This window comes from Tursiops truncatus, chromosome 6 (assembly GCF_011762595.2).
Source record: "Tursiops truncatus isolate mTurTru1 chromosome 6, mTurTru1.mat.Y, whole genome shotgun sequence".
NCBI classification, from domain to species: domain Eukaryota; kingdom Metazoa; phylum Chordata; class Mammalia; order Artiodactyla; family Delphinidae; genus Tursiops; species Tursiops truncatus.
In genome coordinates, this window is record NC_047039.1 from 112594201 (window position 1) to 112620257 (window position 26057).

Genomic DNA, 26057 nt, shown 5'->3' on the forward strand with positions numbered 1-26057 from the left:
AGTCTGGGGTGGGCATATACACCCTGATGCAAAAAGGAAAAGTGGTTTGGTGGAGGGGGCAACCCAGAAGTGTGATGGAAGAATGGACGGATCAGTGGGTGGGCAGATTTGATCTGGATCAGTGGGTGGGTTTAAGGTCTGGGTCATGGGTGGGTGGGTGAATGGATGGATGGATCAGTGAACGGATGCTTGGTTGGATGGATGGATGGATGGGTGGGTGGATGGATGGGTGGATGGATAGATGGATGGGTGGATGGATGGGTGGATGGATGGATGGGTGGATGGGTGGATGGATGGATGGGTGGATGGATGGGTGGATGGATGGATGGGTGGATGGATGGATGGGTGGATGGATGGATGGATGGATGGGTGGGTGGATGGATGGATGGGTGGATGGATGGATGGGTGGATGGATGGGTGGATGGATGGATGGGTGGATGGATGGACAGATGGATGGATGGATGGTTGGATGGATGGGTGGGTGGGTGGATGGGTGGATGGATGGGTGGGTAGATGGATGGATGGGTGGGTGGGTGGATGGACGGATGGAAGGATGGATGGATGGGTGGATGGATGGATGGATGGGTGGATGGATGGGTGGATGGATGGATGGACGGATGGATGGATGGACGGATGGATGGACAGATGGATGGATGGATGGTTGGATGGATGGGTGGATGGTTGGATGATGGATGGTTGGATGGATGGATGGGTGGATGGGTGGATGGATGGATGGGTGGATGGGTGGATGGATGGATGGGTGGATGGGTGGATGGATGGATGGGTGGGTGGATGGATGGGTGGGTGGATGGATGGGTGGATGGATGGATGGATAGATGGATGGGTGGATGGATGGATGGACGGATGGATGGATGGATGGATGGATGGACAGATGGATGGATGGATGGTTGGATGGATGGGTGGGTGGGTGGATGGACGGATGGAAGGATGGATGGATGGATGGATGTACGAAGACAGCAATACACCTTCACCAGTTTAAACTGAATTTAGGGACCCAAAGCCTCATCTCTTATAAAGCCCCACCCTCCGCCACCATCCTACTCACGCTATGCTCTAGTCAAGCGAAAGCCTGCATTCAAAGACCAGGATCACAGAGTGTCAAGGCCCTTGCACATTTCATTCCCAGCACTTGGAATCCTGTTCCCCTGCCCTCTACGCCTGGTGAATCCTTTCACCTTGAAGGCCTCAGCTCAGGCATTACTGCCTCCGGGAAGGACTTCCCCAAGCCCCCCTGCTGGATCAGTGGTCGTCCTCAGTGCCCGCCCTCATGGAATGAGATTGAACCATGTAAGATGACCATGTGACTATTTCAGCCCTTAAAGTGGCAACTCCACGTGATTCAACCAGACACACCCATCACCAGGCTAAGGCTGTCCATCCCACCAGAACGTGAGAGTCGAGGGCAGGGAGCCTGTCCATCCTTTAGTTACCAGCTCTGGTGTCATGATCTACCCAACGCACCTGGCACACCCATGGCCCCATCAGATGAACGGGTGAACCAAGGGCTCTCAGCCCCTCCCCCACCCCCACAGCTCTGTGTTCCAACAGGACAGAGCAGCACCCTGGTGGGAATAATAGTGACTGAAACTGGGGGAGAGCTCAGGGAAAGACGACATGGAGGGCCCTGGGAAACAAGTGGGGACTTCAGTCTCCATCGTCCCGTGACCCCACAAAGCCCCCTCCCCTGACGGTCAACACCTGAGGTCCTCCAGGTGCGGGACCCCCAAGGCCTCTCGTCTGGGCTGGCTTTCCAGGAGGCAGGGCACCTCTCAGCTGGCAAGGGAGGCTGGAAGGATCCCGTGCCTCGCAACCGTGGAAAGGGACAAGCCTCATGACAGCTGGTGAGGGAGTGCAGGGCCATGATGCAGGGTCATGAGGGTGGTGCTCACAGGGTCAGAGGTCACAGGGCCACATCCACCACCCGCTACCACATGCTGAGCTGGGCCCCAGCCTCCCGGCACAGAACCTGTCCCACGAAAAGCTGTCATGTCTACGACGCTCTCAGGCTTTGCCACTGACACCCCGAGGGCCCCGGCTGCAAACGTTTCTGTGGCCCCTGGTCCTGGGAGTGCCTGGTACCTGAGAGGCTGTTACCTGAGCAGAAAGTACAGTGCGTGAGTGTTCAGTCCACAGGTGGGCGCCAGGTACCGGGCAGGGTGCCGCCCTCAGAGTGTGCAGTGCTGGGGAAATCATGCAGACTGGGCTGAACCTGAGACCCACTCCCTGCCCTGCGGTTCTGGGCAACATCCTTCATGTCCCTTTTTATAAAGTAAACACATGATCAGAACCTACTTCTGAGGGTTAAAACAGACGAAGTCTGCAGGCCTCTGCCCCCTGTCTGCTATGCGACACCAGGAGATGTGTGTACCAGCCTCAGTCTCCCACCTACAGAAGGCGTGGATGGGGGGTGACAAGGACAAATTCAGTTCTGCAAATTGACAGGTGCACGTTCCTATTTTCAAAGGATCACTGCATGACGCGTGCTCAATCAGTCCAGTCCATCCCTTCCTGAATTGGTCTATTGGTCTTATTTCTTTTCTTTACTTGTTTTTTGACCATAAACTTTTTTTTAAATTAATTTATTTATTTTTGCTGTGTTGGGTCTTTGTTTCTGTGCGAGGGCTTTCTCTAGTTGTGGCAAGCGGGGGCCACTCTTCATCCCAGTGCACGGGCCTCTCACTATCGCGGCCTATCTTGTTGCGTAGCACAGGCTCCAGATGCATAGGCTCAGTAGTTGTGGCTCACGGGCCTAGTTGCTCCGCGGCATGTGGGATCCTCCCAGACCAGGGCTCGAACCCATGTCCCCTACATTAGCAGGCAGATTCTCAACACTGTACCACCAGGGAAGCCCCTGACCATAAACTTTTTTAACTGACCAAGTCATTCCAGCCAAGCACATCTGCCTGTCAGCAGGAAAGGCACACAGCTCCCAAAGCAGCCAGCCCACACTCCCCTGTCTCGTGTCTCTGTTACCTACACACCTGCCCACCTTCCAACCAGCCCACCCGTTTTAACAACACATTCACCCAATTCAAAAGACGCAGAGACTTTGTGACCGCCTGGAGGGGTGGGATAGGGAGGGGGGGAGGGAGGGAGACGCAAGAGGGAAGAGATACGGGAATATACGTATAACTGATTCACTTTGTTATAAAGCAGAAACTAACACACCATTGTAAAGCAATTATACCCCAATAAAGATGTTAAAAAAAAAAAGACGCCGAGAGAACTGCACCCAGATGTCCCCTCTAGAGAAAACCATGGGTCCCAATTTTTGTGTGTCCTTCCTTGACATCTACGCATATGCAAGCCTAGATATCTGTGAGGTTTTTTACTAGAGATGGATTCATACCAAGAGGAGAATTCTTTACCTTGCTTTTCTTTACTTACATACCTTGGAGACTGATCCATTGCAGGAAATGTAAAAGCCTGTAGACCCCACGCCCGCAGCTGCTTCACTGACTCCCCCACAACTGCTCAGTGACTTATCTAAACTGGTTGTTTCGACCCTCTGCTCTTGCAGATGGTGCTACCTGCCTGTTGTCATCACAGGTGTCTATACACACGTGCGCACGTATCCACAGGAGACATTCCAAGAAGCAGAGTCATCAGCTCCAAGAGTATGTGCATTTTAATACTTCGACAGATGTCACAAAAGCCTTTCCTGGGAGAACAATCTGTGAGCACACCCACTTCCCTCGCCGGAGCCAACAGTGCCTGTTCTCAGGGTTCTTTGTCTACCTGGCCAGGTGAGAAGCTGTGTCTCCCTGGGGTTCACCTGCATTCCCTTCTTGTAAGGTCAAACATCTTCCCACCCGTGTAAAGGCTACCGGTGTTTTCTTTTCTAAGAATTATTCATGTCTTTTGTCCATTTTTTTGGCTTGATTCTTGGCCCTTTCTTATTGATTAGTAGGAGTTCTTTGCATATTATAGCATATCAATCCCTTTTTTTAGACTATAGCTGCTTTACAATATTGTGTTAGTTTCTACTGTACAGCAAAATGAATCAGCAATACGTATACACGTATCCCCTCATTTTGGATTTCCTTCCCATTTAGGTCACCACAGAACACTGAGTAGAGTTCCCTGTGCTACACAGCAGGTTCTCATTAGTTATCTATTTTATACACAACATCTATTAGTTATCTATTTTATGTACAATAGTGTATATATGTCAGTCCCAATCTCCCCATTCATCCCACCCCCCTTCCCCCCTTGGTATCCATACATTTGTTCTCTACGTCTGTGTCTCTATTTCTGCTTTGTAAATAAGATCGTCTGGACCAGTTTCTTCAGATTCCACATATATGCGTTAATATGCGATATTTGTTTTTCTCTTTCTGACTTACTTCACTGTGTGTGACAGTCTCTAGGTCCATCCACGTCTCTACAAATGACCCAATTTTGTTCCTTTTTACGGCTAATATTCCACTGTATGTATGTGCCACATCTTCTTTATCCATTCCTCTGTTGATGGACACTTAGGTTGCTTCCACGTCCTGGCTATTGTAAATAGTGCTGCAGTGAACATTGGGGTGCATGTGTCTTTTTGAATGATGGTTTTCTCTGGGTATATGCCCAGTAGTGGGATTGCTGGGTCATAGGGTAGTTCTATTTTTAGTTTTTAAGGAACCTCCATACTGTTCTCCACAGTGGCTGTATCAATTTACATTCCCACCAACAGCGCAAGAGGGTTCCCTTTTCTCCACACCCCCTCCAGCATTTATTGTTTGTAGATATTGTTGATGATGGCCATTCTGACCCGTGTGAGGTGATACCTCATTGTAGTTGTGACTTGCATTTCTCTAATGATTAGTGATGCTGAGCGTCTTTTCATGTGTTTGTTGGGAATCTGTATGCTTTCTTTGGAGAAATGTCTACTTAGGTCTTCTACCCGTTTTTTGACTGGGTTGTTTGTTTTTTTGATATCGAGCTGCATGAGCTGCTTGTATATTTTGGAGATCAATCCTTTGTCAGTTGCTTCATTTGCAAATATTTTCTCCCACTCTGAGGGTTGTCTTTTCGTCTTGTTTATGGTTTCCTAAGCTGTGCAAATGCTTTTAAGTTTAATTAGGTCCCATTTGTTTATTTTTGTTTTTATTAAAGGAAGAGGACTCAAATCAATAAAATTAGAAATGAAAAAGAAGTTACAACTGACACCACAGAAACACAAAGGATCATAAGAGACTACTACAAACAACTCTATGCCAATAAAATGGACAGCCTGGAAGAAATGGACAAATTCTTAGAAAAGTACAACCTTCCAAGACTGAACCAGGAAGAAACAGAAAATATGAACAGACCAATCACAAGTGATGAAATCGAAACTGTGATTAAAAATCTTCCAACAGGGCTTCCCTGGCGGCGCAGTGGTTGAGAGTCCTCCTGCCCATGCAGGGGACACGGGTTCGTGCCCCAGTCCAGAAGAAAAAAAAAAAAAAATCTTCCAACAAACAAAAGTCCAGGACCAGATGGCTTCACAGGCAAATTCTATCAAACATTTAGAGAAGAGCTAACACCCATCCTTCTCAAACTCTTCCCAAAAAATTGCAGAGGGAGGAACACTCCCAAACTCATTCTACGAGGCCACCGTCACCCTGATACCAAAACCAGGCAAAGATATCACAAAAGAAGAAAATTACAGGCCAATAGCACTGATGAACATAGACACAAAAATCCTCAACAAAATACTAGCAAACCGAATCCAACAACACATTATAAAGGTCAATCCCTTTTCTGTGATACACGTATTTTCATATTCTTTTTTTATAGTGATGGGCTGTCTGGGGGGTTTGTTTTGGCCAGCGAGAAAATCTTGACTTTTATGGGGTCAATTTTTTTTCTTTCATAACTTCTAGGATTTCTCTGTCATACAGAGAAAGGCCTTCTCATCCCAAGATCATAAAACCCAGTCTCCCGTATTTTCTTCTAGTAGTTTTATGGTTTCGTTTTTCAAGTTCACATCACTGGTCCATCTGGAATGCATTTTGGGGCAGGACTGAGGCAGGATCCAAGTTCTTTTTCCCAGATGGCTTCTTCCCTAACCCAGCCCATTTCAATGACTAATCAATCCTTCCTTTCCCAGCCAACTTGAAAGGCTGCCTTTATCAAACCCTAAATTCCTGCGGGTGCCAGGCCTTAAAAGCCACAGAGCGATGCCTACGCACCCCCTTCATGCCCCACATGGAGGGGAGGTTCTGCTCCTCAGCCAGACCCGCCCCCCCCCCAGGATGCTCTCCTCCCCCAAGTGCAGCCCAAGAGGGTAAGCGTGAGCCTCCACAGCGGATGCGGCTCAGGGCAAATCCAAGTCAGCCTGCTTCACTGACACACAGATACTGACAATGTCCGAAAAGTGGGAAACAGCCCAACACCCAACACAAGGAGACTCTTCAAGTAAATTAGGCTTTTTACAGGCCGTCATGGACGTGAACAGAACGCCTTCCTTTCCAAGTGAAATGAGAACGTCCAAGCCAACTGTGCTGGGGTCGGAGGCCTTCCCCTTCGGGGGGGGAGTGCCCCGCGGGGGACAAGGCCCCTGAGTAGGACCGCCCCCCACCCGCGCCAAGAATTTCCAGATCAGCCACCATGAGGTATTTCCTTCCGTTCCTTATTGTTTGTACTCAGACCCAGTGGAGTTCGAGCCTGGGGGTTATGGGTGATTTTTATTTTCTTCTTTATGCTTTCTCTTATTTTCCAAAATGCCTATAATGAACATGTATCGTTTTTAATTTTAAAAAAACATATATAACTAAAGAGGGAAGAGAAGTAGGGGGAAAACACTCCAGGAGAGGGACACAGCTGGACAGTCAGGGGCCGGCCTTGCCCTGGCTCCACCCACGCCATCAGCACGTGTCTTCAACTGACCTCTGACCCCCAGGGTCCAGAAATGCTCTCCCTCCTTCGGGGTACTGTTGTAAGAACGGGGCAGCACAAGGAAAGTGACACTTGCTTGGACCGGGAAAAGCCAGGGGCCCTGATTCCAGGACGGGGAGCCCCAGTTTCCAAGGCCTCAGGGTCAGCCCATGTCGGGCAGGGGCTTCCCCCTGCACCCCCCAGGGCCAGGCTGTGAGCCCCTCACACAGGGCTGCATCCGGCTGCCCTGGCACAGCAGTGTGCAGACCGTAGGTGCCCCTTAAATGCTGAACTGCATTTCAGGAAAGCGGTCTCTTCAACCAGCCCCTTGGCACAGCCACGCACACCTCCCACGCTGTGGGCGCCCACAAAGACACTGGGCAGGTTTAATCCAGAAGCAGTGTTTCTAGAGAGCTCCCCACCATGCGCCTAACTGGCAGCAGGGCACACGGAGATGCGCAGACACAGGTTCCCCAGGCAACGATTCCTCCCATGGCCAACAGCTCCGGAGTTTCGGGTTACAGGCTTGGGCCCAGACACGATGAACACCAGACCCAGGGCACTGTCTCCCAGGCCAAGAGAGCGCCCCAGCCAGGCCGCCCTGCCCCACGCTCCGTCAGGGAGGCTGGGACAGCCGCGACAGAAAGCGCTGCACACCTGGCCAGCATCAGGCCGGATCTGGCCCCTTGGCACCGGCTGGGTGACAACACCAGCACGGAGCTTCCCAGGGCACTGGGAAGTCAAAGTGGAAGGAAGAATCTGGGCTGCGAGAGGAGAGAAAGCAGTGAGTCGTCAGAGAAAAAATGCGCCAAGCGTGCAGCTGACGAACCCCAGAGATGGGTGGGTGCTCAGAACAGCACAGATGTCAGGGCTTCTCCTGGGGGCAGATTTTCATGGCTGCTTCCACTACGACAGACATCAGACCAGAAAACACTTTAATAAGTGACTAGAAAGAGACCAGACTACCCCTCTTCAGAGGAGTTTTTTTTTTTTTTTTTTTTGGCCAAGATATTGACCAGGCATCAAAGTTTATGGGGAAAGGCACATGCCTGGAGCCCAGCGCTTTTATTGGGGCTTAAATTCAGCACAGGAGGGCAGATCATGGAAACCCAGAGGCAGCCCAGGCTTGGCAAGAGCAGCCGTCCCGGGGAGGGCAGCTTTGAGCACGTCATGCTCGGAATCCATGCTGGGGGGGCGGGGCGCAGGAGGCGGCGTCCTGGGACAACGTGAGCGACCCCGCCACCTGCCCAGAAGTCCTGGAGGACAGAAGCAGGTCAGGGTCAGGGCTCGGAAGCGAAGAAGGGCAGGCAGAAGCTGACCGTATTTAAAGAATTCCAAATCACAGCCGAAAGGGTTTCTGGACATTATTTATAGGGTAAGATCATTGATTCTGGAACGAAAGGGGCCTGAGGCGGAAGGGCCTGGACGGATTAAAGACAAGAAGCAGGGTGACAGCTGGGGAAATGAGCCAGAAGACGGAGGAGTGGGTCTTCGCAGAGGAGGTAGCCTGGGGTCCCGCAGGAACCGCGTTCTAATCCCCGGTCTCTTCCCTGTTGGCTGACCCGCCCGGACAAATCCTCACACGACTGACCTCACGGGTTTGCTGGGTGGAGTAAGAAATCGTGAGTTTAGTAAGGCACCAGGACACAGCGCATCTGTGCTCACGGGGCAGGGGACACCGGGAGGACGGTGCTCACGCCTGCTTAGGTGCACATGACGTGCACGAGCACAGGCACACACACACACCACACACACTCACACACACACACCCTGCTGCACACGGGTCATTTGCTTGGGGATCCCGTGAAAGACCTGGGGTGGCTCAGATGGCTCTGTGAAGCGTGCTGGGCACTGTCAGTGTGTGACAATCCAGCACAGCCCTGAGCCCACAGATTCCATCATGCGCACTCCCTGGGCTGTGCTCCCACAGTCGCCTGACTGAACTCCAGAGGGACCCTGGCAGATCTCCTGCTTCCTCTCTCCTCTGGCCTCTCCAGGGGCATCAGGCCCAGAGTACCCGCCTCTGCCCGGCTGAGGGGCCCCCACCCTCCGCCCGGAACAGCCCAGGCCCCCTCACGTCCGCCCACCCCGCTTTGGAGAGCCTGCTCAAAGCACGTCGGCCGACACCCTCCAGGCTCCCCAAGCATCTTCAGCTCCACCCCACAGCTCCTGCAGACACGGTGGGATGTGACACACCCAGAGACCCTGTGTGTGTGGCGATCCAAACTGCGCCTCCTTGAACTCTCTACGAGGAAGACATCCCCAGCTCTATTCTGCACGTGAAGAAACAAGAGACATGGAGGAGACATGACGTTTCTGAGGTCACAGCTCAAGAACGAGGCAGCCCCAGCCCCCCAGCCTCGCCCGGGTTTCCACGGCAGGTAGAGCTGGGCTGCAGTACCTCCCTTGGCCTCTAGGTGACCACGCCCACACCTGGTCTTGAGGCTTGGATGTCATGACGGTGAACTGGGGACTCGCTTCCCCCACTGTCTACCGTGACTTCTGCCCAATGACGTGACCTTCATCTAGAAACGCCTGGGGCCACATGTGCAGGATGAGTGTATTCCCGTGGTTTCAAATAAGCTGCAACTCCCTAACTTTTCCCAGTAGAACCTGCCTGGCCCAGTCAGTGGGGTAGGTGGGCCACCCAAGGAGCAAAATTTCGGAGGGCTCTGACAATTCTCTAGGACTCATGATCCATCCTCAGGGAAAACCAAGAGCAGAATTCTTTTTTTTTTTTTTTTTTTTTGCGGTACACGGGCCTCTCACTGTTGTGGCCTCTCCCGTTGCGGAGCACAGGCTCAGTGGCCATGGCTCACGGGCCCAGCCGCTCCACGGCCTGTGGGATCTTCCCGGACCGGGGCACGAACCCGCGTCCCCTGCATCGGCAGGCGGACTCTCAACCACTGCGCCACCAGGGAAGCCCCAAGAGCAGAATTCTTGAGCCCAGTCCTTGGCAAGCCTGTTGACTCTCCTGAGATAAAGGGCGGGCTCAGAGATCAGACCTCTGGGCATTGCTTCTCTCAGGGTTTTTACTTTTCTTTTCTGAAATGCTGATGGTTTAAAGAGTCTGCCCTGACCCAGCAGCGGTGACGGCTTAGCTGCGCCGGCTTCACTCCTGGAACATGTCATGGGTGGCTCAGTCCCCACCTCGCCTTCAGAGGGGCAGCGGCTTGAAGCGTGCCCTACCGTCATCCTGTGCAACATGTGGCTTGTGGGCACCGAGCCCCACGTGTCTCTCTCAGCGTGTGTGAACCGATATTAAACAGGCAGGACCTCCCTGGCTATAATCCTCTCCTATCACTCCTTCCTCCCCACTAAAATGGAAAAAATGACTCATCCAGGGCAGCTCACCCCTGTATACAAACACAGCTGAACGCCGGGCTCAAGATCTAATCCTGCAGATCTGATCCAAGAAGCATGAGGAGGACCCAGAGCAGCCCAGGACTCAAGGGGGCTTTGGAAAGTGGGTGCTGCATACAGCACTGCTTCCTCCTGACACCAGGCAGGCGCCCACCCCCAGCCTGAGCCCCGGAGACAGGGGGAGGGCAGCCACCAGGTTTCACCCACCTCCCCCTCTCTGCCGGGATGAAGACCCCAGAGAAAAAGATGGGGCTGAAACCCCACCTCACAGTGATATCTGCTCTCGGAAGGCCCTGTTCCCAGGAGGCTGGACGAAACCCAATTTCCACAACTCAAAGGCTATTTTAAAGGTTCCAAAAAAAAAAAAAAAGGCTCCAAATCTGCCACCTACTGGCTGTGGGGCTCCTGCGAGCCTCAGTTTTCTTGCCTGTAAAATGGGGATACCTCTTACCTAGGAAAGATGTCACCAGGACATCTTTCCTGATGACAGGAAACAACGTGTGAAAGCACTTAGGATAAGAAAGGAAGGGAGGGACGGAGGGAGAGAGAAGGAGGGAGGGAGAGAGAAGGAGGGAGGGAGAGAGAAGGAGGGAGGGAGGGAGAAGGAGGGAGGGAGAGAGAAGGAGGGAGGGAGGGAGACATCTCTCTGACTCTTCACCTTCCGAGAAAATTCTCAAGCAGACACTCCTCTTTCTTGTATCATATGCTCTTTGAACATAATTCACATTTCAGTTGCTGGGTTAAGGAAAGGCCCTGAAGGGGCGGTGACCCCAGGGCCAGATGGGACCAGCTGTCCCTCATCCTCCAGGCCCAGAGGCTGACCAGCCCTCAGCTGATCCCCACTGGCTCACAGAGGGGTGGGAGGCAGCTCTCTAAGGAGCGGACCCCCTCCCATGCCTCCCAGCCCTCGACAACAGCCCTGCCCCGGGTTCGTAAGTCCTGCTTGCGGGCCAGGCAGCTGTTTGTAATCGGACAGGCCCTGGCCAGGAAGGGGAGGTGGGAGCCTGTCCACACCGAGGGGCCCAAGGCGCTGCAGGGTGTGTGAGGACAGGCTGCCTCCTGGCGGGAATACCACAGCGGGGAAGGCGTGAAATGAAAGAAGAGTGAGCGTCTGCACTTGGGAGCAGCTTTTGTTTTAGTTCTGCGAGCAAGGAAGCTTCAAGAGGCTCACAAGCCCCAGGTCTGGTGACATAAAGGTTGAAACCATGGGCTCTGGAGGCCAGGCTCAGGCACATTCCGTCTGGGTACCATCTGCCTGCACGGGGTGAGCTCCCCGACGGGGACGCCTGGCAAACAATCGTCATCAGGTCTGCCCTAGACAGAAGCGACCCTGGGACTGGACGCCTGAGTTCCCTTGCAGCCTCGGAATCTCAGAACAAGTCTTCGAGGCTCAGACACCGTCCCCTGATGGCAGAGCTCCGAGACCACCGGGTTCCCCCAGCCTCGGGAGCTGAGCACGGCCCACCAGTGGGTGACGGAGCCAGACGCTGGGGCCTGCTCCCCCTGCCGCCCTGCTTTCAGCAGCCTGTGACCCTGGAGACCCCCAAGTCCTCTAGGTCTGAGTTTATTCGTCTGCAAAACGACCCCAAGGCCAGAGGCCGGATCACTGACTCTGTGAGCCCTCCCGGTAAAACAGCCAACTCCTTCCCGGGGGGCTGGGCCCGTGCACCATCAGAGCCCCACACTCCTGGCAAAGGAAACGAGCCGGAGGTAGCTCCCACATTAAATGCAGTGGAAGGGACTTCCCTGGTGGTGTGGTGGTTAAGAATCCCCCTGCCAATGCAGGGGACACGGGTTCGAGCCCTGGTCCGGGAAGATCCCATATGCCACGGAGCAACTGAGCCCGCGAGCCACAACTACTGAGCGCACGTGCCACAACTACTGAAGCCTGGGCGCCTACAGCCCGTGCTCTGCAACAAGAGAAGCCACCGCAATGAGAAGCCCGCGCACCACAACCAAGAGTAGCCCCTGCTCACCGCAACTAAAGAAAGCCCGCACGCAGCAACGAAGACCCAACGCAGCCAAAAATAAATAAATAAATAAGTAAATAAATTTATAAAAATAAATAAATAAATAAACGCAGCGGAAGGTTCCACAGAGCCCCCACCCCAAGTATTAACTGCAAACTGCACCCCCTGCCCCACCTGGACTCACTCCCCGCCCGGGGCCCTAACTGGGCCCTTTGCACTGACAGTTCAGCCTCCTCTGAGGCCCAGCTGTAGCCCCAAACCTGTGAGTGGCAGCTTTATTCCTACTTTGAAGCACTTTATAGAAACTTTATACAATTACTGCCTCTGTGAGCTCCACTAGTCATAATAACAATACAAAATAACAACGATATAGAATAATTAACAAAGGCAGTTACTGTTATCAGTATGATCTAGCATTTGCTGTCCTGCATTGAAAACGGGATGCAGGACACCCCAGGAAGGGCCCTATGTCCACACGCAGGTCACCTCCTTCCAGGTGGTGCCAGTACCTCTGGTTTGGAGATGAGCTAACTTGAATCAGAGAGGTTAAGCATTCGAGGTCACACAGCCGGGGGTCCTATTCTCCGTGCACTGATGCATCACTGCTTCCCAGCCTCATCTCCTGAACCTTCCTCTCGAAAGTCAGAGGAGAGGCTGACTGTCAGCTGGCCACAGAGGCTGGACCCACACAGGGAGAGGGAGGGCCAGGAGGAGGTTCAGACCTTCCCATCTGGCACACCCCACATTTCCCAAAGTGCCCTCGACTGGTCACTGGCATCAGAACTCGAGCGGCAGGCCCCAGGCTCCACCCCAGACCCTTGGAGCCCGGAGCTGTGAGGCGGGGCCCCATGGCTGCGGAAGCTCTGGTCTCACCGGACCCCTTGCTGAAGCCCGTCAAAGCCCACCTCGCAGGAAACTGGACCTCCTCACCAGCCTCCTGTGCTCCCAGGCAACCCCAAGCCGGCGCCCCACGCCCAGAGGACTCCACCCTCTGCAAAATACCAGCGAAGCTGCTGTCTGGGGCCCAGGCCTCCGGCTGGAACATTCCTGGGGGTTCCGAATGCTGACGTCGTGGCTTTAACACGTGGCAACATAATGACAAGAGCCTTTAGTCCTCCCAGCAGGCCTCTGAGACAGGTACTAGTTTATGCCCATTTCACAGATGAGGTACTGAGGCTCAGAGAGGCTTTCCCAGGTGCCGCAGCTCCTGTGCTGAGCCCAGGCACGCCGGGACAGGCAGGAAGCAAGGGGCCTGCCCACTCAGCTCACCAGGGAGCTGAGAGCCCGGGGGTCGGCGGCGCCCACCCTCCCACTTAGGGCACTGCACCTGGCTGAGCTCCTTCTCTGTGTCCCTCGGGTGGGGATGCCCACCGTCCCTCACCCACTGAGACGGAAGTACTCACTCTTGATGTGCGGTGAACACAGAGGAATAGTTGCGCGAGACCTGACGTCAGGGATTGGCTTCAAAGTAACTGGGTAGACGGGAGTGGGTGGCGGCTGGACCACGAGAGTGTCCTGGGGCTGATCATCGAGCCCAGGAGGATCTCGATCTGCTGTGGTGTGTTTGAAACCTCCCCGAACAACAACGACGGCAATAATAATGACAACACTCTCAGAGCTGAGCCCGAGTAAACCTTCCCACTTGAGGCTCCGTACTGCGCTCTTGCAGAATAAGAGTCTTTCCTTAGGAGAAGAGCAAGCTTGCCCCCAGGCAGGGAAGGAGAGCAAAGCATCACTGCTCCTTCCAGAAAGTGGGGCCACCGTGAAGAAAGCGGGGAGGACACGGGGGGTGGGGAGCATCTGCCTCCTCCTCTCTTCCTTCCTGGCACGCCTCCCCTCGGAGGTGCCCACCCCCATCATGTATGCTGACACCTGCAGTCCCCCTGTTTCAGGTGAGGGAGGAGGTCCTGAGAGACCACTGGCCGCCCACCCATGCCCCCTCCTCTCGGTCGGCTCCAACTCCTCCCCCGGAGATCCTGGCATCGCTGGGCAGAGCCGCCCCACCGCCCTGCCCGGGTGTGAGCCCTGCATCCCCACCCCAGGCCCTCTCGAGCGCCAGAGTCATCACACCGAGGACCCCAGGGTGCTCCCCGGGATACCAGAGTTAAGTGACATGTAGCCATCGCCCAAGCAGTGCTTTCTGAGCTAAACGGCCACAACTGAAACTATGAACCTAAATAACATTAGTAATAATTCCCTGGAAAAGAATTACATTCAGAAGCCCTGTTCCCTGCACTTCTATCCAAGAATGAGCTATTTGCCCTGCCTTCTCGATGTGAACATTTTCTGGTCTAAAATGTATGGAAGGCGCAGCGCCCCTTCCTCCCCCACTGCTCAAAACCAACCGGGACCGTCTCTCCCTAGAAGAGCAAGGTCTACACAGGACACTGACGCCAGAGGCTGTCTACTCCACCTGCATCCCAGGAGAACACAGAACTGCCTCGAAGGAGGAAGCCAGAGCTGCCCGTCAGCATTTCAGATTCTCCCCAAAGAAAAAAAGCACAAAAGAAGAGAAGTAACGGTAAGGCGGGTCCCAGAGACTTCACCCCAGCGGACATGAGGACACTATCTCCCCAGGCAGGGCCCTTGCAAACTAAACCTGGGGGCCCAGGGCCAGAAATGGCCCATCTTTCCTTCTCAGCTGCACCCTCCCCTGTGCAGGGCTCTGGGCCCCGGCCAGCTCTCCCCTCACCTGCCACCCAACAGGGTCCCCTAACGGACCCCCGTGAGCCAGGGCCCCAGGTCCCACTGGTGCACAGCTGCCCACTATCCCCCCAAAGAAGAAGACCTTGACATTTAGCAAGACAGGACTGTACGCACACCCAGTTTTATGCATCAGAAATGAAGGAGGAATTGAGGCCGAGGTGCAGAGGCTACTCACAGTTGGTGGAGGCCGTGGACCTCTTCCGGAAGCACAAGGACCCGGCCACCAAGGGACTGTCCCACGGCAAAGAAGAGCTGGAAGCTGCTGGAGCCCCCCTCACCTGGCACCTAGTATCAGTTTATATGCCGGTAATGACCTACACCAAGGCGGGGTGTGATTTTCACTGGGATACAGAGGGCAACCATCACTCCTTTGTGCCAGCTGGGCCCACAGGGCCTCCCCTTGCACATCTGCAGGATGGGGCCAACCCCACCTGGTCCAGGTAACACCCCAGAGCAGGGTTTGGTTAAATATGAACCGGAGTCAGAGGACAGACACACATGGGAAAGTGCCACTTGCCTCCACCAAGGGACTCCTCCCTTCAAACTCATCGGGTGGGACCCCAAAAGCCGCAGGCCCTGGCAAAACGGGCTGGTCTCTGATTGGCCAGCGCCCCACTGGGGCTGGCAGGTACCTCCCTCTGATTGGCCAGTGGCCCACTGAGGCTGGCAGGTACCTCTCTCTGAGTGGCCAGAGCCCCACTGGGGCTGGCAGCTACCTCCCTCTGATTGGCCAGTGACCCAGGGGCTGGCAGGTGCCTCCCTCTGATTGGCCAGTGGCCCAGGGGCTGGCGGGTGCCTCCCTTTGACTGGCCAGTGGCCCAGGGGCTGGCAAGTGCCTCCCTTTGATTGGCCAGAGCCCCACTGGGACTGGCAGGTACCTCCCTCTGATTGGCCAGTGGCCTAAGGGCTGGCGGGTGCCTCCCCCGATTGTCCGGTGGCACCACTCTACTAGCTGATGAATGTTTCACTACCTCCCACTTTGCACTTCACTGGATACAATCGCCTCTTCACAGGTCTGATTCCTTCACTGCACCGGAAACTCCTGCAGGGCTGGGATGCTCACCTACCTACCGCTCACCTGTGCACCTGCTGCCTGGTGCCCGGCACAGGTCTGCCTCCCATTAGAGGTCTGCAAATGCTTCAAGCACAGCCACTGTCACTCCGGAGTTTCTCCACAAAGGACCGGCCTCTCCTGCATTTCCTCTGCACCCACACAGGAAAGGATTCCACTAAAGCCTCACCCACGGCGCTCTGGGTTACCCTGCCAGCAGAGTGGAAGACAATGGCTTCCCACCTGCCATTCAGATTAAAATGCTCACTCTTTTTCACTGTTAGGTCACTAGTCTTCCAATGCAAGAGTCAGAGTTTTTAGTTAAATCACTCCCGTCACACACGCACATTTTGATGTCATTTTATAGCATTTATTAAAAAATTAATAAAGAGACCAATAAAATCCCTATTGCCAAGGTGCTGGCAGAAAAGAACAGGACAGAAGAGTGAATTTCCCCCAAAAGAACACAGGTCTAGGAGACAGGAAATAAAGGAATCCCCCATTTCATGCACAGAGACATCGCAGGAAACGGGCCCCTGGAGCTCTGTGTAATGAGACGTGGAGAAAAGTGGGTCAGACTGTGGTACCATTTCTTAGGTCTGAGTCACCAAAGAGTGGCGACATTTACTCCTACTGTGGGTTATGACATAGGTTGGGAACCTGCCAGAAAAACTAGCGGGTGAGTCTAAGCTGATGGGATGACGGCTCAGACAGCATGACATGTAACACAGAGCGACCCCCCCATCACCCCACCACGAATCCCCACGCATCCAACGGAGCATTCACTCATTCATTCTACGGGCTTTGCCCCAGACGCTGGGGCCGCGCGGGTGCAGGAACAACGTCTGAGTTAGCAAAACCCCCAACGTACCCGCCCCAGATGTCCTTCCAGATCACCAGCCATCACCCACCGTCATGTCTCTGGGGCAGAAGACTAGAGTCTTTGAGGCGGGACATGGGCAGGTCCATTCCCATCCCTGAGGCCCCCATTCCTCCTTGTACAGTGGGGGTGGCCTGAGGAAGAAGGGGAGGGGCGTGCTGCACGTGACCCGCCCCACGACTGCTCCGGGATGCAGGCGCCTCCATGCTGGGGCACAGACCGCAAAAGTGGCAGCGAGGGCTCCAGTAAGCTCACCGGGGGCTGTGTAACCCCTTTTCATGCTCACTCGCGAGGGGGCACCAGGGTGACGGTTCCCAGGACAGAGGGGGTGACTCATACAGCCAGCCAGTGAGCAGAGCCAAGAACTCACCCTGGACCCCGGACCTGCTGCTGCCTGGGGGCCCAGGGAGGACGTAATAGTGACAACGGTGACAGGGGCTTGCTCTGTGCTTTGGACACGCGATGCGCTGAACCCTCTCGAAAATCCTGCGGGAGTCACAGCCATCACCCCTTCCTGCAGATAGGGAAACTGAGGCAAAGTGCACCACTGGCGGGGGTGGGGCGGGACGTGGGCCCAGGCCGCCGGCCCCGAGCCGTCCCCCACACCGGGTCTCCATGCCGTGTCCCGTGGCAGGGGCGGCTCTGCCTGGGAGAAGGGCCAACGCAGGCTCCACCTTCAGGACCTCAATGTCTCCACGAGCCAGGCCAGAAAGCTTAAAACTAACATTTGGCCAAGGGCTGACACCAGATGAGTCGATTACAAGGGAGAAATAAACAGAGGGAGAAGCAGAAGCTATAATATAACATCGCCCTCCTGTGAGCAAAAGGAGACTCAGATTATCAGACCCAGCTGGACTGAGTCTGTGCCGGGGCTGGACCCAACGCCTCGTGGCTGCCCAGGGGGCTCCGTGGCCACGGGTCATCTCCTCGTCTCCAATCCCGCAGGGCTGGGGCACGATAAGGAGAGAGACGCGGCCTTGCCGTGAGCACCTCAAACACACCAGGCCCCGCCTGAGCAGACCCTGAAAACACATGGACCTGTGCGTGGCTGTGGGCGTGCATACTCGTGGACACCCACAGACACACACGGACACGTCACACACATGCATCCAAAGGAACGCTCACATCACATGCACACACACGCTTGGACACATACACACAAACGCGCACACGGGCGTACAACCCTCCAATGGGCTTGTAACGCATTTTCACATACGCTGCCTGGGGTGACCTTTACCGCAACCCCACGAGGTGTCGTGGGAAATGGACCCACGGAGCATATGGGGGTGCTGAGGAGAGCGAGGGGGGGCCCGGGCTGAGTCACTTGTGGATGGCAGAGGACTGGGGGTCTCACCAGCTCCCAGAGCCTCCTTGGACAGACATGCCTCCCTCAGCTGGGCTCCCGCTGGAACACTCGCATTTAGAGAGGATCGTGGCAACCCTGCGCTTTTTCCTTCTGCAGAAACACCACCCAAAACAGTAGCTATAATAAGACCCTCCGCTCATCAGGGGCTTCCTGTGCCTCGACATTCCACACGCGGTCTCTGTAGATCGCCTCAGTCTCCGTAACCACTCTCAAAGCGAGAAAGCCGTTTCTCCCCGTTTCCCAGAGAGGAAAGCTGAGGCACGGTGGCTGGCCCCCGCCCAGCCAACCCCTTAGAGGCAGAGGAACCGTCCACGCTGCCCTGGGTTCAACAATCTGACTGCCAAGGACTGTCCCCCCACGCCCCTGCCTCCCCAAACAGGGGACCCAAAGTGCGCAGGACCCGCCCAGGCCAGGGCAGGCGGCATCCCTCAGATCATCTCTTAACCCAGAGAGGGTTAAGGAAGGCCCCGGCCTCCCTCCTGTCCCCTCAGAGGCCCCCTCTATCTCACAGCGGCCACTTCTGCTGGCACAGCACTGCCGGGGCAGGCGGTGCTGGAGGCGCCCTGCCAACCAAGTTAATGAGGGGCTTTCCAGCCAAGGGAAGCAGCTCCGGGAGAACAGTGAAGCGGCGGGGTGGGATGTCTGCGGGGAAGAGGCACGGAGGAGACAAAAGCCAGAGGTGGAGGAGGGCACCTGCGAAGGAGGCCCTTCGGAACAAAAGGAAGGGGAAGAAAGGAAAGGTCAAGTTTAGCATCACCTCCTCCAGGAAGCTGCCCCAGATCTCCCCAAGGGGCCAACCCTCCAGACACGCTCGGCAGGAGAATGAACAGTACAACCAACGGTGTCCACATGCGTGCCTCGCGGCAGCCTGTGGGCCCTGGAGCCGGGCGCTCTGTCACCTCAGCCTTCCCACAAGCAGGCCCGGCGCAGGCAAAGCCTCCAGGGGTCATCGGGTCACGCCAGTGAGTGAAGGGCCTGGTGAAAGCGGAGTGGAGACTGCAGGCCCCAGGTGCCCCCTGATAGCATTCGGATAAAAAGCAGGGGTGTAGGGGGCAGGAAGGAACCGAAACAGTCTGCTGGGGCCCAATGGAACCCCTCCCTGGTCCCAGGGCCGTGTCTGGGCTGAGCCCCAGGCTGACAGCAGCTCCAGGCACTGGGCTTCCCCCGTGGAGAAGCTCACTCAGCGCCCAAGTGCAGAGACCAGACTGACCCAGAGCGTGCAGTCCCAGCCCCCTGTTCCCTGGGCCTCTCAGAGTGCCAGCACCCCCCCCTCACCTTGCAGGCCGGGATGTGAGGGTCCAAGGAGATGATGTGGGCACAGGGCTAAGAGCAGACCAGGCAAATGCCAGCAAATTCGTTCCAATCGGTACCACGGGTGCGGGCGTCCCAGGGGCCAGCGACCCTGCCCTGCTCCGCGCTGCAAATCCCAGGCTCCACCGTGGGCACAGCAACGGGGCCTCGGGGTGCGCGTGACTCATCCTCGACCCTCGGGGGCTCGGAGCGAGTCCGCGCTCACTGTCACCGTTATGCAGTGAGGGGCAGGGGGCAGTGGGTGTCGGTTCCCCACACCCCTCTGCTCCACCCAACAATGTCCGTGGCCCAGGGAACAGGCAGGAGTGGGAGACGCGGGCCAGACAGCCAGAGGGCAGGGGCGGGGCAGGCGGGCATCAGCTGTGCTCGGCTAAGGGCGTGGCTGCGGGAGAGTCCAGAGATATCTGAAGGGTGGGGTAACGGGGCAGGCTCTGGCCAGCACCCCAGGAACAGCCATGGAGCGATATCACGGGCCAAGGGAACTTTGTGCTTCCTCCCAAGGAAGAAACTCCTGCCCGTGGCCACTGCCGGGTGGTCACAGCGCTGGGCAGCGACCCGAGCTCCAAGCCCTGCAGCCACTAAAATCTGGACCAGAGGAGATAGAGGGCTTCGGGGAATCAGCTTGGCTTCTGAACTCCTCCCACTGACTGCTCTTTTATGGGGAGGAGGGGGAAGGGGAGGGGAAGATGGAAAAGGCTGTCTTTTCAGCCAACTTGATTGAGTCAGAGGAAATTTAACCATTCGATGTCTGTCAAGTCCCACAAAATTTGGACAACTCTTCCCACCAAATTATTGCCAACAGCGATCACGTGACTGGCGTCAACCAATGATGTGCCGAGGAGATGACCTCAATTTCCAAATATTGGGGTCATGTTTCATTTCACTTACTCTCCTTTGCCCGTTACAATGTTAAACGGCCCCAAATGCAATCTGACTTTTCATTCCTTCACACGCTTGGCCAAGAAGAAGGTAGGAAAAAGAGCCATGTTCAGAGGGAACTCAAAAAACATCTGGTGGATCTCAAAATGGAGAAGAGAAGAGCTGCCTGCGGACGGCCTCTCCTGCCCCCCCCCGCCCCCGCATGTCAGTGGACAGCCGTTCCCGCTGGCCACGCACTGACGATGACTTCCAAAAGGGTCCCACCCTCGTGGCGGTGAGGGGAGGTCTGTGAAACCCACCCACAGAGGTGGCTTCTTCACAGGCTCTCAGCGTCTCTTCGACAAGAGCAAAATGTCCAGCTCTACAGCCACGGTCCAGGCATCCACCTCACGCCACACTCAGTTAGGAAGGGAAACCGGAGACGGGCGGGGGGGCAGAGATGGGGAGTGGTACAGACAGCCGACCCCAAACCCAGGCGAACGCATGCTCTGTGTGCTCCCCAGCCAGTGCCCAGCCCCGGCTTTTGGGGGTGGCGACTCCCCTGAAGGATTCCCACCTGACTTCCTAGAGGAAAGCCCGGCAGAGGAGCTGGGACAGGGCTATGGCCCTGGGCCTACAGGGGTCCCATGACCACATCCCCACCCTGCTCCGTGCCACTTTTCTGGAGGCCGCCACTGTCCCCCATCTCCAGTGACCCCGGGGGCAACACAAAGCCAGTTAGCCTGGGATCCAGGGCACGTAGGTGGTAGCCCAGGGCTGAGACCCCAGGTCCCCAGAGCCAGGCCAGGCTCCCCTCCGCTCCCCCAGCCCCTGACTGGCTGGACACCCTGATTCCTGCTCGCCCCCTCTGGCCCACCAAGCACTCACTGTACCAGGAAAAAGGGACAGAACGTCTTAACTGGCAAGTGGAACACGGAAGTGATTCTTCCCACATGTCTTCAAATGACAAAGCGGAGGAGAGAAGAGCGAAGGCAGTAAAGCGGTGTCTTCTCACCGGGGACCCCGGCTGGTCCTGCTGTCCACTGAGCCACTGCCCCATCCCTCTGCCCCCACTTCCCTTGACCCTGCAATAGCGGCTCTGAACCTCGTCTCCGCATTTGTTAATGGGGCCCCAGAGGACTTTCGGGGCCTCGGGCTCCGACGACCGAGGCTTGTGAGGTCCCATCCCACAGGTAACCACAAAAGGTGATGCTTAGAAAAACCACTGTCCTGTCAGGAAGCTGTGTGGGAGAGAGCTGGAGCTGCAGGCATCTAGGCAGGCACACTGTCAGTGCTGGCCTGGCAGACGCCATCCACTGGAGACAGCTCCTTCTAAGGGCAGACCTCTGGCAGAAGGAGTCCCACATCTGTGTGTCATCTGAACCCCTCACAGCCAACACTCCGAGAGCATCTCTCGCCTTTGCTCCAAGAATCCCGTCTCTGGGCAGCTAACCCAAGAAAAACTGCCTTCCAGGAGGTCGAGAGGTGGGATTAGAGCAGGGCTTCTCCACCACCCCTCCCCGGGGCTCCCCAGTAGCACTCACTGAGTACTTAGATGGTGGGGACCACAGGAAGCTCTGTTCCCTGGGAAAGGGAGAGGCAGCCGGGTCCGGAGGCAGAGGAAGAGGGTGCTTGGAGAAGTCCTGGGCTGGGGGGCTCAGCTGCTGGGATTCTCCCCAGCAGCCCCCCCATCCCAGGAGGCCCGGCCGGAACTGGCCCGCTGCGACTCTAGGGGGCGACCCTTCCCGGGTTTCAGGAAAGGAAGTTCTGCAGCGGGGCTGTGTGGGCCAGAGCTTCGCGCTTGTGATGTGGGACAGAGAACGCAAAGTTTCGGGACAAAAGTTTGCCTGCCTGGTGGACAAGCCCTCCGGCTGATCCAACGCAGAGCCCTTCCTCGGCTCCCCGACAGCCCCACCCGCCGGCCCGTTTGACGTGGGGAGTATTGTGCCGGCGCGTTTCCCTCTCCGGGGCCCCCGACGAATGGCATTCGGAGTCCCGGCCCGTGCATTCCACAGCCCAGTGGGGGAAGGTCGTGCACGCGCGGAAGAGGCCGGGCGTCCGGGGATGACAGCCGCGCCGGCCCCGGCCCCCCGCGCCCGAGCGCCCAGCCCTTACCTGCGCGGCTCGGAGGCGGCGCCCACAGCAGCAGCAGCAGCAGCAGCAACGGCGGGGACAGCAGCGGGGCGCCCGGGAGGAGCGGGCTGCGCGCTTTCCAGCGGGTGTGGACGTCCATGCCGGCGGGGCGCGGGTTGGGCGCGCGGGGACGCACGGGGCGCGGGGCACAACTCAGCGGGGCCGGCACAACTTTAGGGAATCATGGGAGCAGCCGCCGACCCGTTCTCTTTGTGGCGGTGGCTCTCTGGAGGGTCGGCTGGCGCGCTCGCCCACGGGCGGGAGGGCTCGACCTTGGCCCGCGGGGCGGCCGGGACCCCCGCTCGGCTCGCTCGCCCTGACCTCCCCCGCCTCCTCCGACTCCTTCTGGCCTCCTCCTCGCCGCCGCCGCCGCCGCCGCCGCCGCCCCACGACTCGCTCCCCGTGGGCGCTGCGCTCGAGTGAGGTCCTGCGCCGGCCGCGGGGACGAACGAGGAGTGCGGACCTCGCCTCGGGCGCCGAGCACTTTTCCCCCTTTCCCTCCCCCCCTCTCTCGGGGACGGCACCCGAGGAGGCCGTGGCTCCCCCGCGCCCGCAGCAAATCAGAGCCGGCGCTCGGCTCGGCCGGGCCGGCCCCCGCCTCCCACTGGGCGCAGCGGGCGAGGGGGTGGGGCCAGCGGGCGAGCGGCAGCGAGGAAGGGGCTGGCCCGGGGCGGGCGGGGACTCGGCGAGGGCCCGGCGCCCCCAGCTCTGCCGGCGAGCGCGGGCGGACGGGGCCCGGCGGCCCACGCTGCACCCCGCTTTCCACCCCCCCAGGTGCCCGCACCTGGCCAAGCCCCAGAACCAGTGTGGAGGGGCCCCGAGTTCGATCATTTGGGGTTTAAAAAGGACGTTGCAGCTCACCCCGCCTTTTTCGTTTACTTGGAGTTCAGAGCTCCTCTTCTGGGTGGAGACTGAACTTCCAATCCAGCCAGATCGGGGCGCCCAAGACTGTGGCAGACATGTCCACCCCGAGAGAGACGACCCGCCCTCCACCTTCCCCCACTGCAGATTGGGCATCCGTGCCCAGGCTGGGGTCGAGGCTCCCAAGAGTTCTCCGAGGGAGCTCGTATGCCACACATCCTGGATATTAATCAGGCGAACTTGGCCAGCACCCGCTCTCCACTCACTCCCTCCTACTGCGTGGAGACCCCTCTGCCACAAAAAGGAAAGCAAAGAAGACACCCCTTGGGGAGGTGACAGCAGGCAGAGGGGTGAGGGGTTGGGGCGCTGCTGCCCTGGCACTGCCACTGGGCACTGCCTCTCTCCCTCCGCTTCTTTAAGCCTTGGTGAGGTCTCCCTGGAGCAGGACGCGCCGTCCAGGCCCCGCTGGCCGGTAGCAGCCCCTCCCACCTGGCTCCCCACATAACCTGCTGAAACCCACTCACACCCCTTCCTCGAAGAGCAACAGAGCTGGTTTTTAAAGAGGAGGGAAGGTGAGTCGGGGCTTTTCAAACCCTAAGCCATCCGCATCCCCTTTGAACAGTTCAGCAGTGATGCTCCAGTTACATCTCCAGACTGGGCGTGAAACTCCCCAGATGCCCTTTAATTCCCATCATTCTGGAAACAGGAAGGGAGGGGAGGTGGGTAGAGGTTAGGTTTGCTGGGATGGCCACATACTGCCTCTTGAGCCAGGTGGTGGTTCACTGGTGCTACCCTGATGGTCCACATCTGCCCCACGTACCCTTCGCGGCGGCACTAAATGTTGCTCGGGAAAAGGAGGAGACTCGCAAAGTAAAGCTAAACTTTTTTCTGGTTTTTTACAGTCCTTTGTTGTTGTTTTACAACCTGTATAAATCACATATATGATCGGGGAAATGTGTGTGTGCGTGTGTGTCTGTGTGTGTAAGTTGTGTGTGTTGGTTCCGTTGGAGCTGGTCCTTTGTGTGCCTTAATGAGAGAGAAATTCCATCAGACACTCCCTGAGCCCCCAGCTCCACCTGGCCCCTGGAACGACCCCCCCACCAGGGGAAGGCCAGCTTCTCCCAAAGCCTTGGGATGCTACCATAGGTCAGTGGTCTAGTTATCAGAAGGTAGTGCAGACTCAGGGCTCCAGTTTCCCCCAAGGACACAGGGTGCTCCTTCTGTGACGGTTACAGGTGCCTCTGTGCTGGCCAGCCAGCCTTCCCAACACCTGGAACTCAGGGCGGGCATCTGGTCCCTCAAGAGCTGATAGTCAAGGGACACCCAGCGTCCCCCAGAGAGCTGAGCTCACAGTAAAGAGAAAGCTTGAGACAAAGGTGGGCTCATCCACACCTAGACTTGGGTGAGGAGGTAAGTTTCTATCCCACCGGAAAACTCGAAAAAAATCCCCAAACTGAGCAGCCTGGCCTGTCTGCCCAGGACTGTAGGAGAGTAACCGTGACGCCTGGTCACGATTGTTATTCCAGTGGGAACAGCAGAAGTACCAGCCAGCCACATGTGTTTCCCACTTTAAAGCCACTCTTGCATCAGGTCACACACAGCAGTAGGGAATACTGTCATTTCTCCCCTCTACAGACAAGGAAATTGGGGATCAGAGAGGGTAAAGGACTTACCCAAAGTACCAGCCCATCCATCCGTGGCCGAGCCTGAATTTGAAACCAGATTTACCTTCGGGCGGGAAAGATGCAGATCGCCTCGCCCAAATCCTTGCAACAATGCCCGGTGGTGGTTGACCCCAAGCGGCATCCCTTGGCCCTCCCATAACTGATTAAATTGGAGAGTCCTCTGAAAACTGTTTCTTTCACTCTGGGCTCTAGGATGTCTGCAGTGAGCAAAGGCACCCAGCCCCCTGGCCAGCCCCCAACCCAGTCTCTTCCCCTCAACTCCGGTACGGTGAGCAGAACCTGCTTGCCTGTGTGCCTCCCTCCCCTCCTGAAATTACTGCCACGTTCCCACCCGGTCCCTCCCTGTGCGTGGACTTCTACTCATGGTACTCCAGCATGGGAGGGACTCACCGCCATCCAGGGCTCTGCACACCCCTGGTCGCCCATGGCTGTGTATCTCCCACAGTGCCTGGCAGGCCGGGTGTGCCCCCAGCTTTGCACCTGGGACCTGCTGCCCACCTTCTCCTTCCCCTGCTGTAAGTTCTTCTCAATGATCTTTTTTCTTTTCTCTTTTCTTTTTTTCTTGGCTGTGTCGGGTCTTAGTTGTGGCACGCGGGATCTTTTCATTGCGGCGTGGGGGCTCTTTCTTGGGGCGCATGGGCTTCTCTCTAGTTGTGGCTCATGGGCTCCAGAGCACATGGGCTCTGTAGCTGTGGCGCGCAGGCTTAGTTGCCCTGCGGCGTTTGGGATCTTAGTTCCCAGACCAGGGATCGAACCCGAGTCCCCTGCACCGGAAGGAGATTCTTAACCACTGGACCGCCAGAGAAGTCCCCCCTCATTGATTTTTCTCAAGCGGCAGAGTTGTGGTTCTCAGCGTCCACGACAAGCCCCAAGTGTTACCCTCTTGTGGGTTGTTTCATCTCCCACCCTCCCACCTTAAGGGGCCACCCAGCCTCCCGGGGTCATCGCCTGGCTTGGGAAAGCCTGGGGAAGCCCTCCGGGACAACTGGGCTCCTTCTCTCCT

At 56.7% G+C, this 26057-nt stretch overlaps 1 protein-coding gene across 3 annotated transcripts in view; it reads right to left on the bottom strand.

Moving 5' to 3' along the window:
• COL5A1 (collagen type V alpha 1 chain) overlaps positions 1-22967 on the bottom strand; it is a 156536-nt gene extending 133569 nt beyond the window's left edge. For 2 of the 3 annotated variants that reach the window (XM_033858986.2, XM_033858984.2), the window contains exon 1: positions 22491-22966. In XM_033858986.2, the coding sequence (XP_033714877.1) occupies positions 22491-22608 (118 nt within the window). In that variant the 5' untranslated portion in view covers positions 22609-22966. Of the gene's footprint in view, positions 1-22490 lie in introns of all 3 variants that reach the window. The other variant, XM_033858985.2, reaches the window with a different exon arrangement.
• Positions 22968-26057: the final 3090 nt, after the last annotated feature.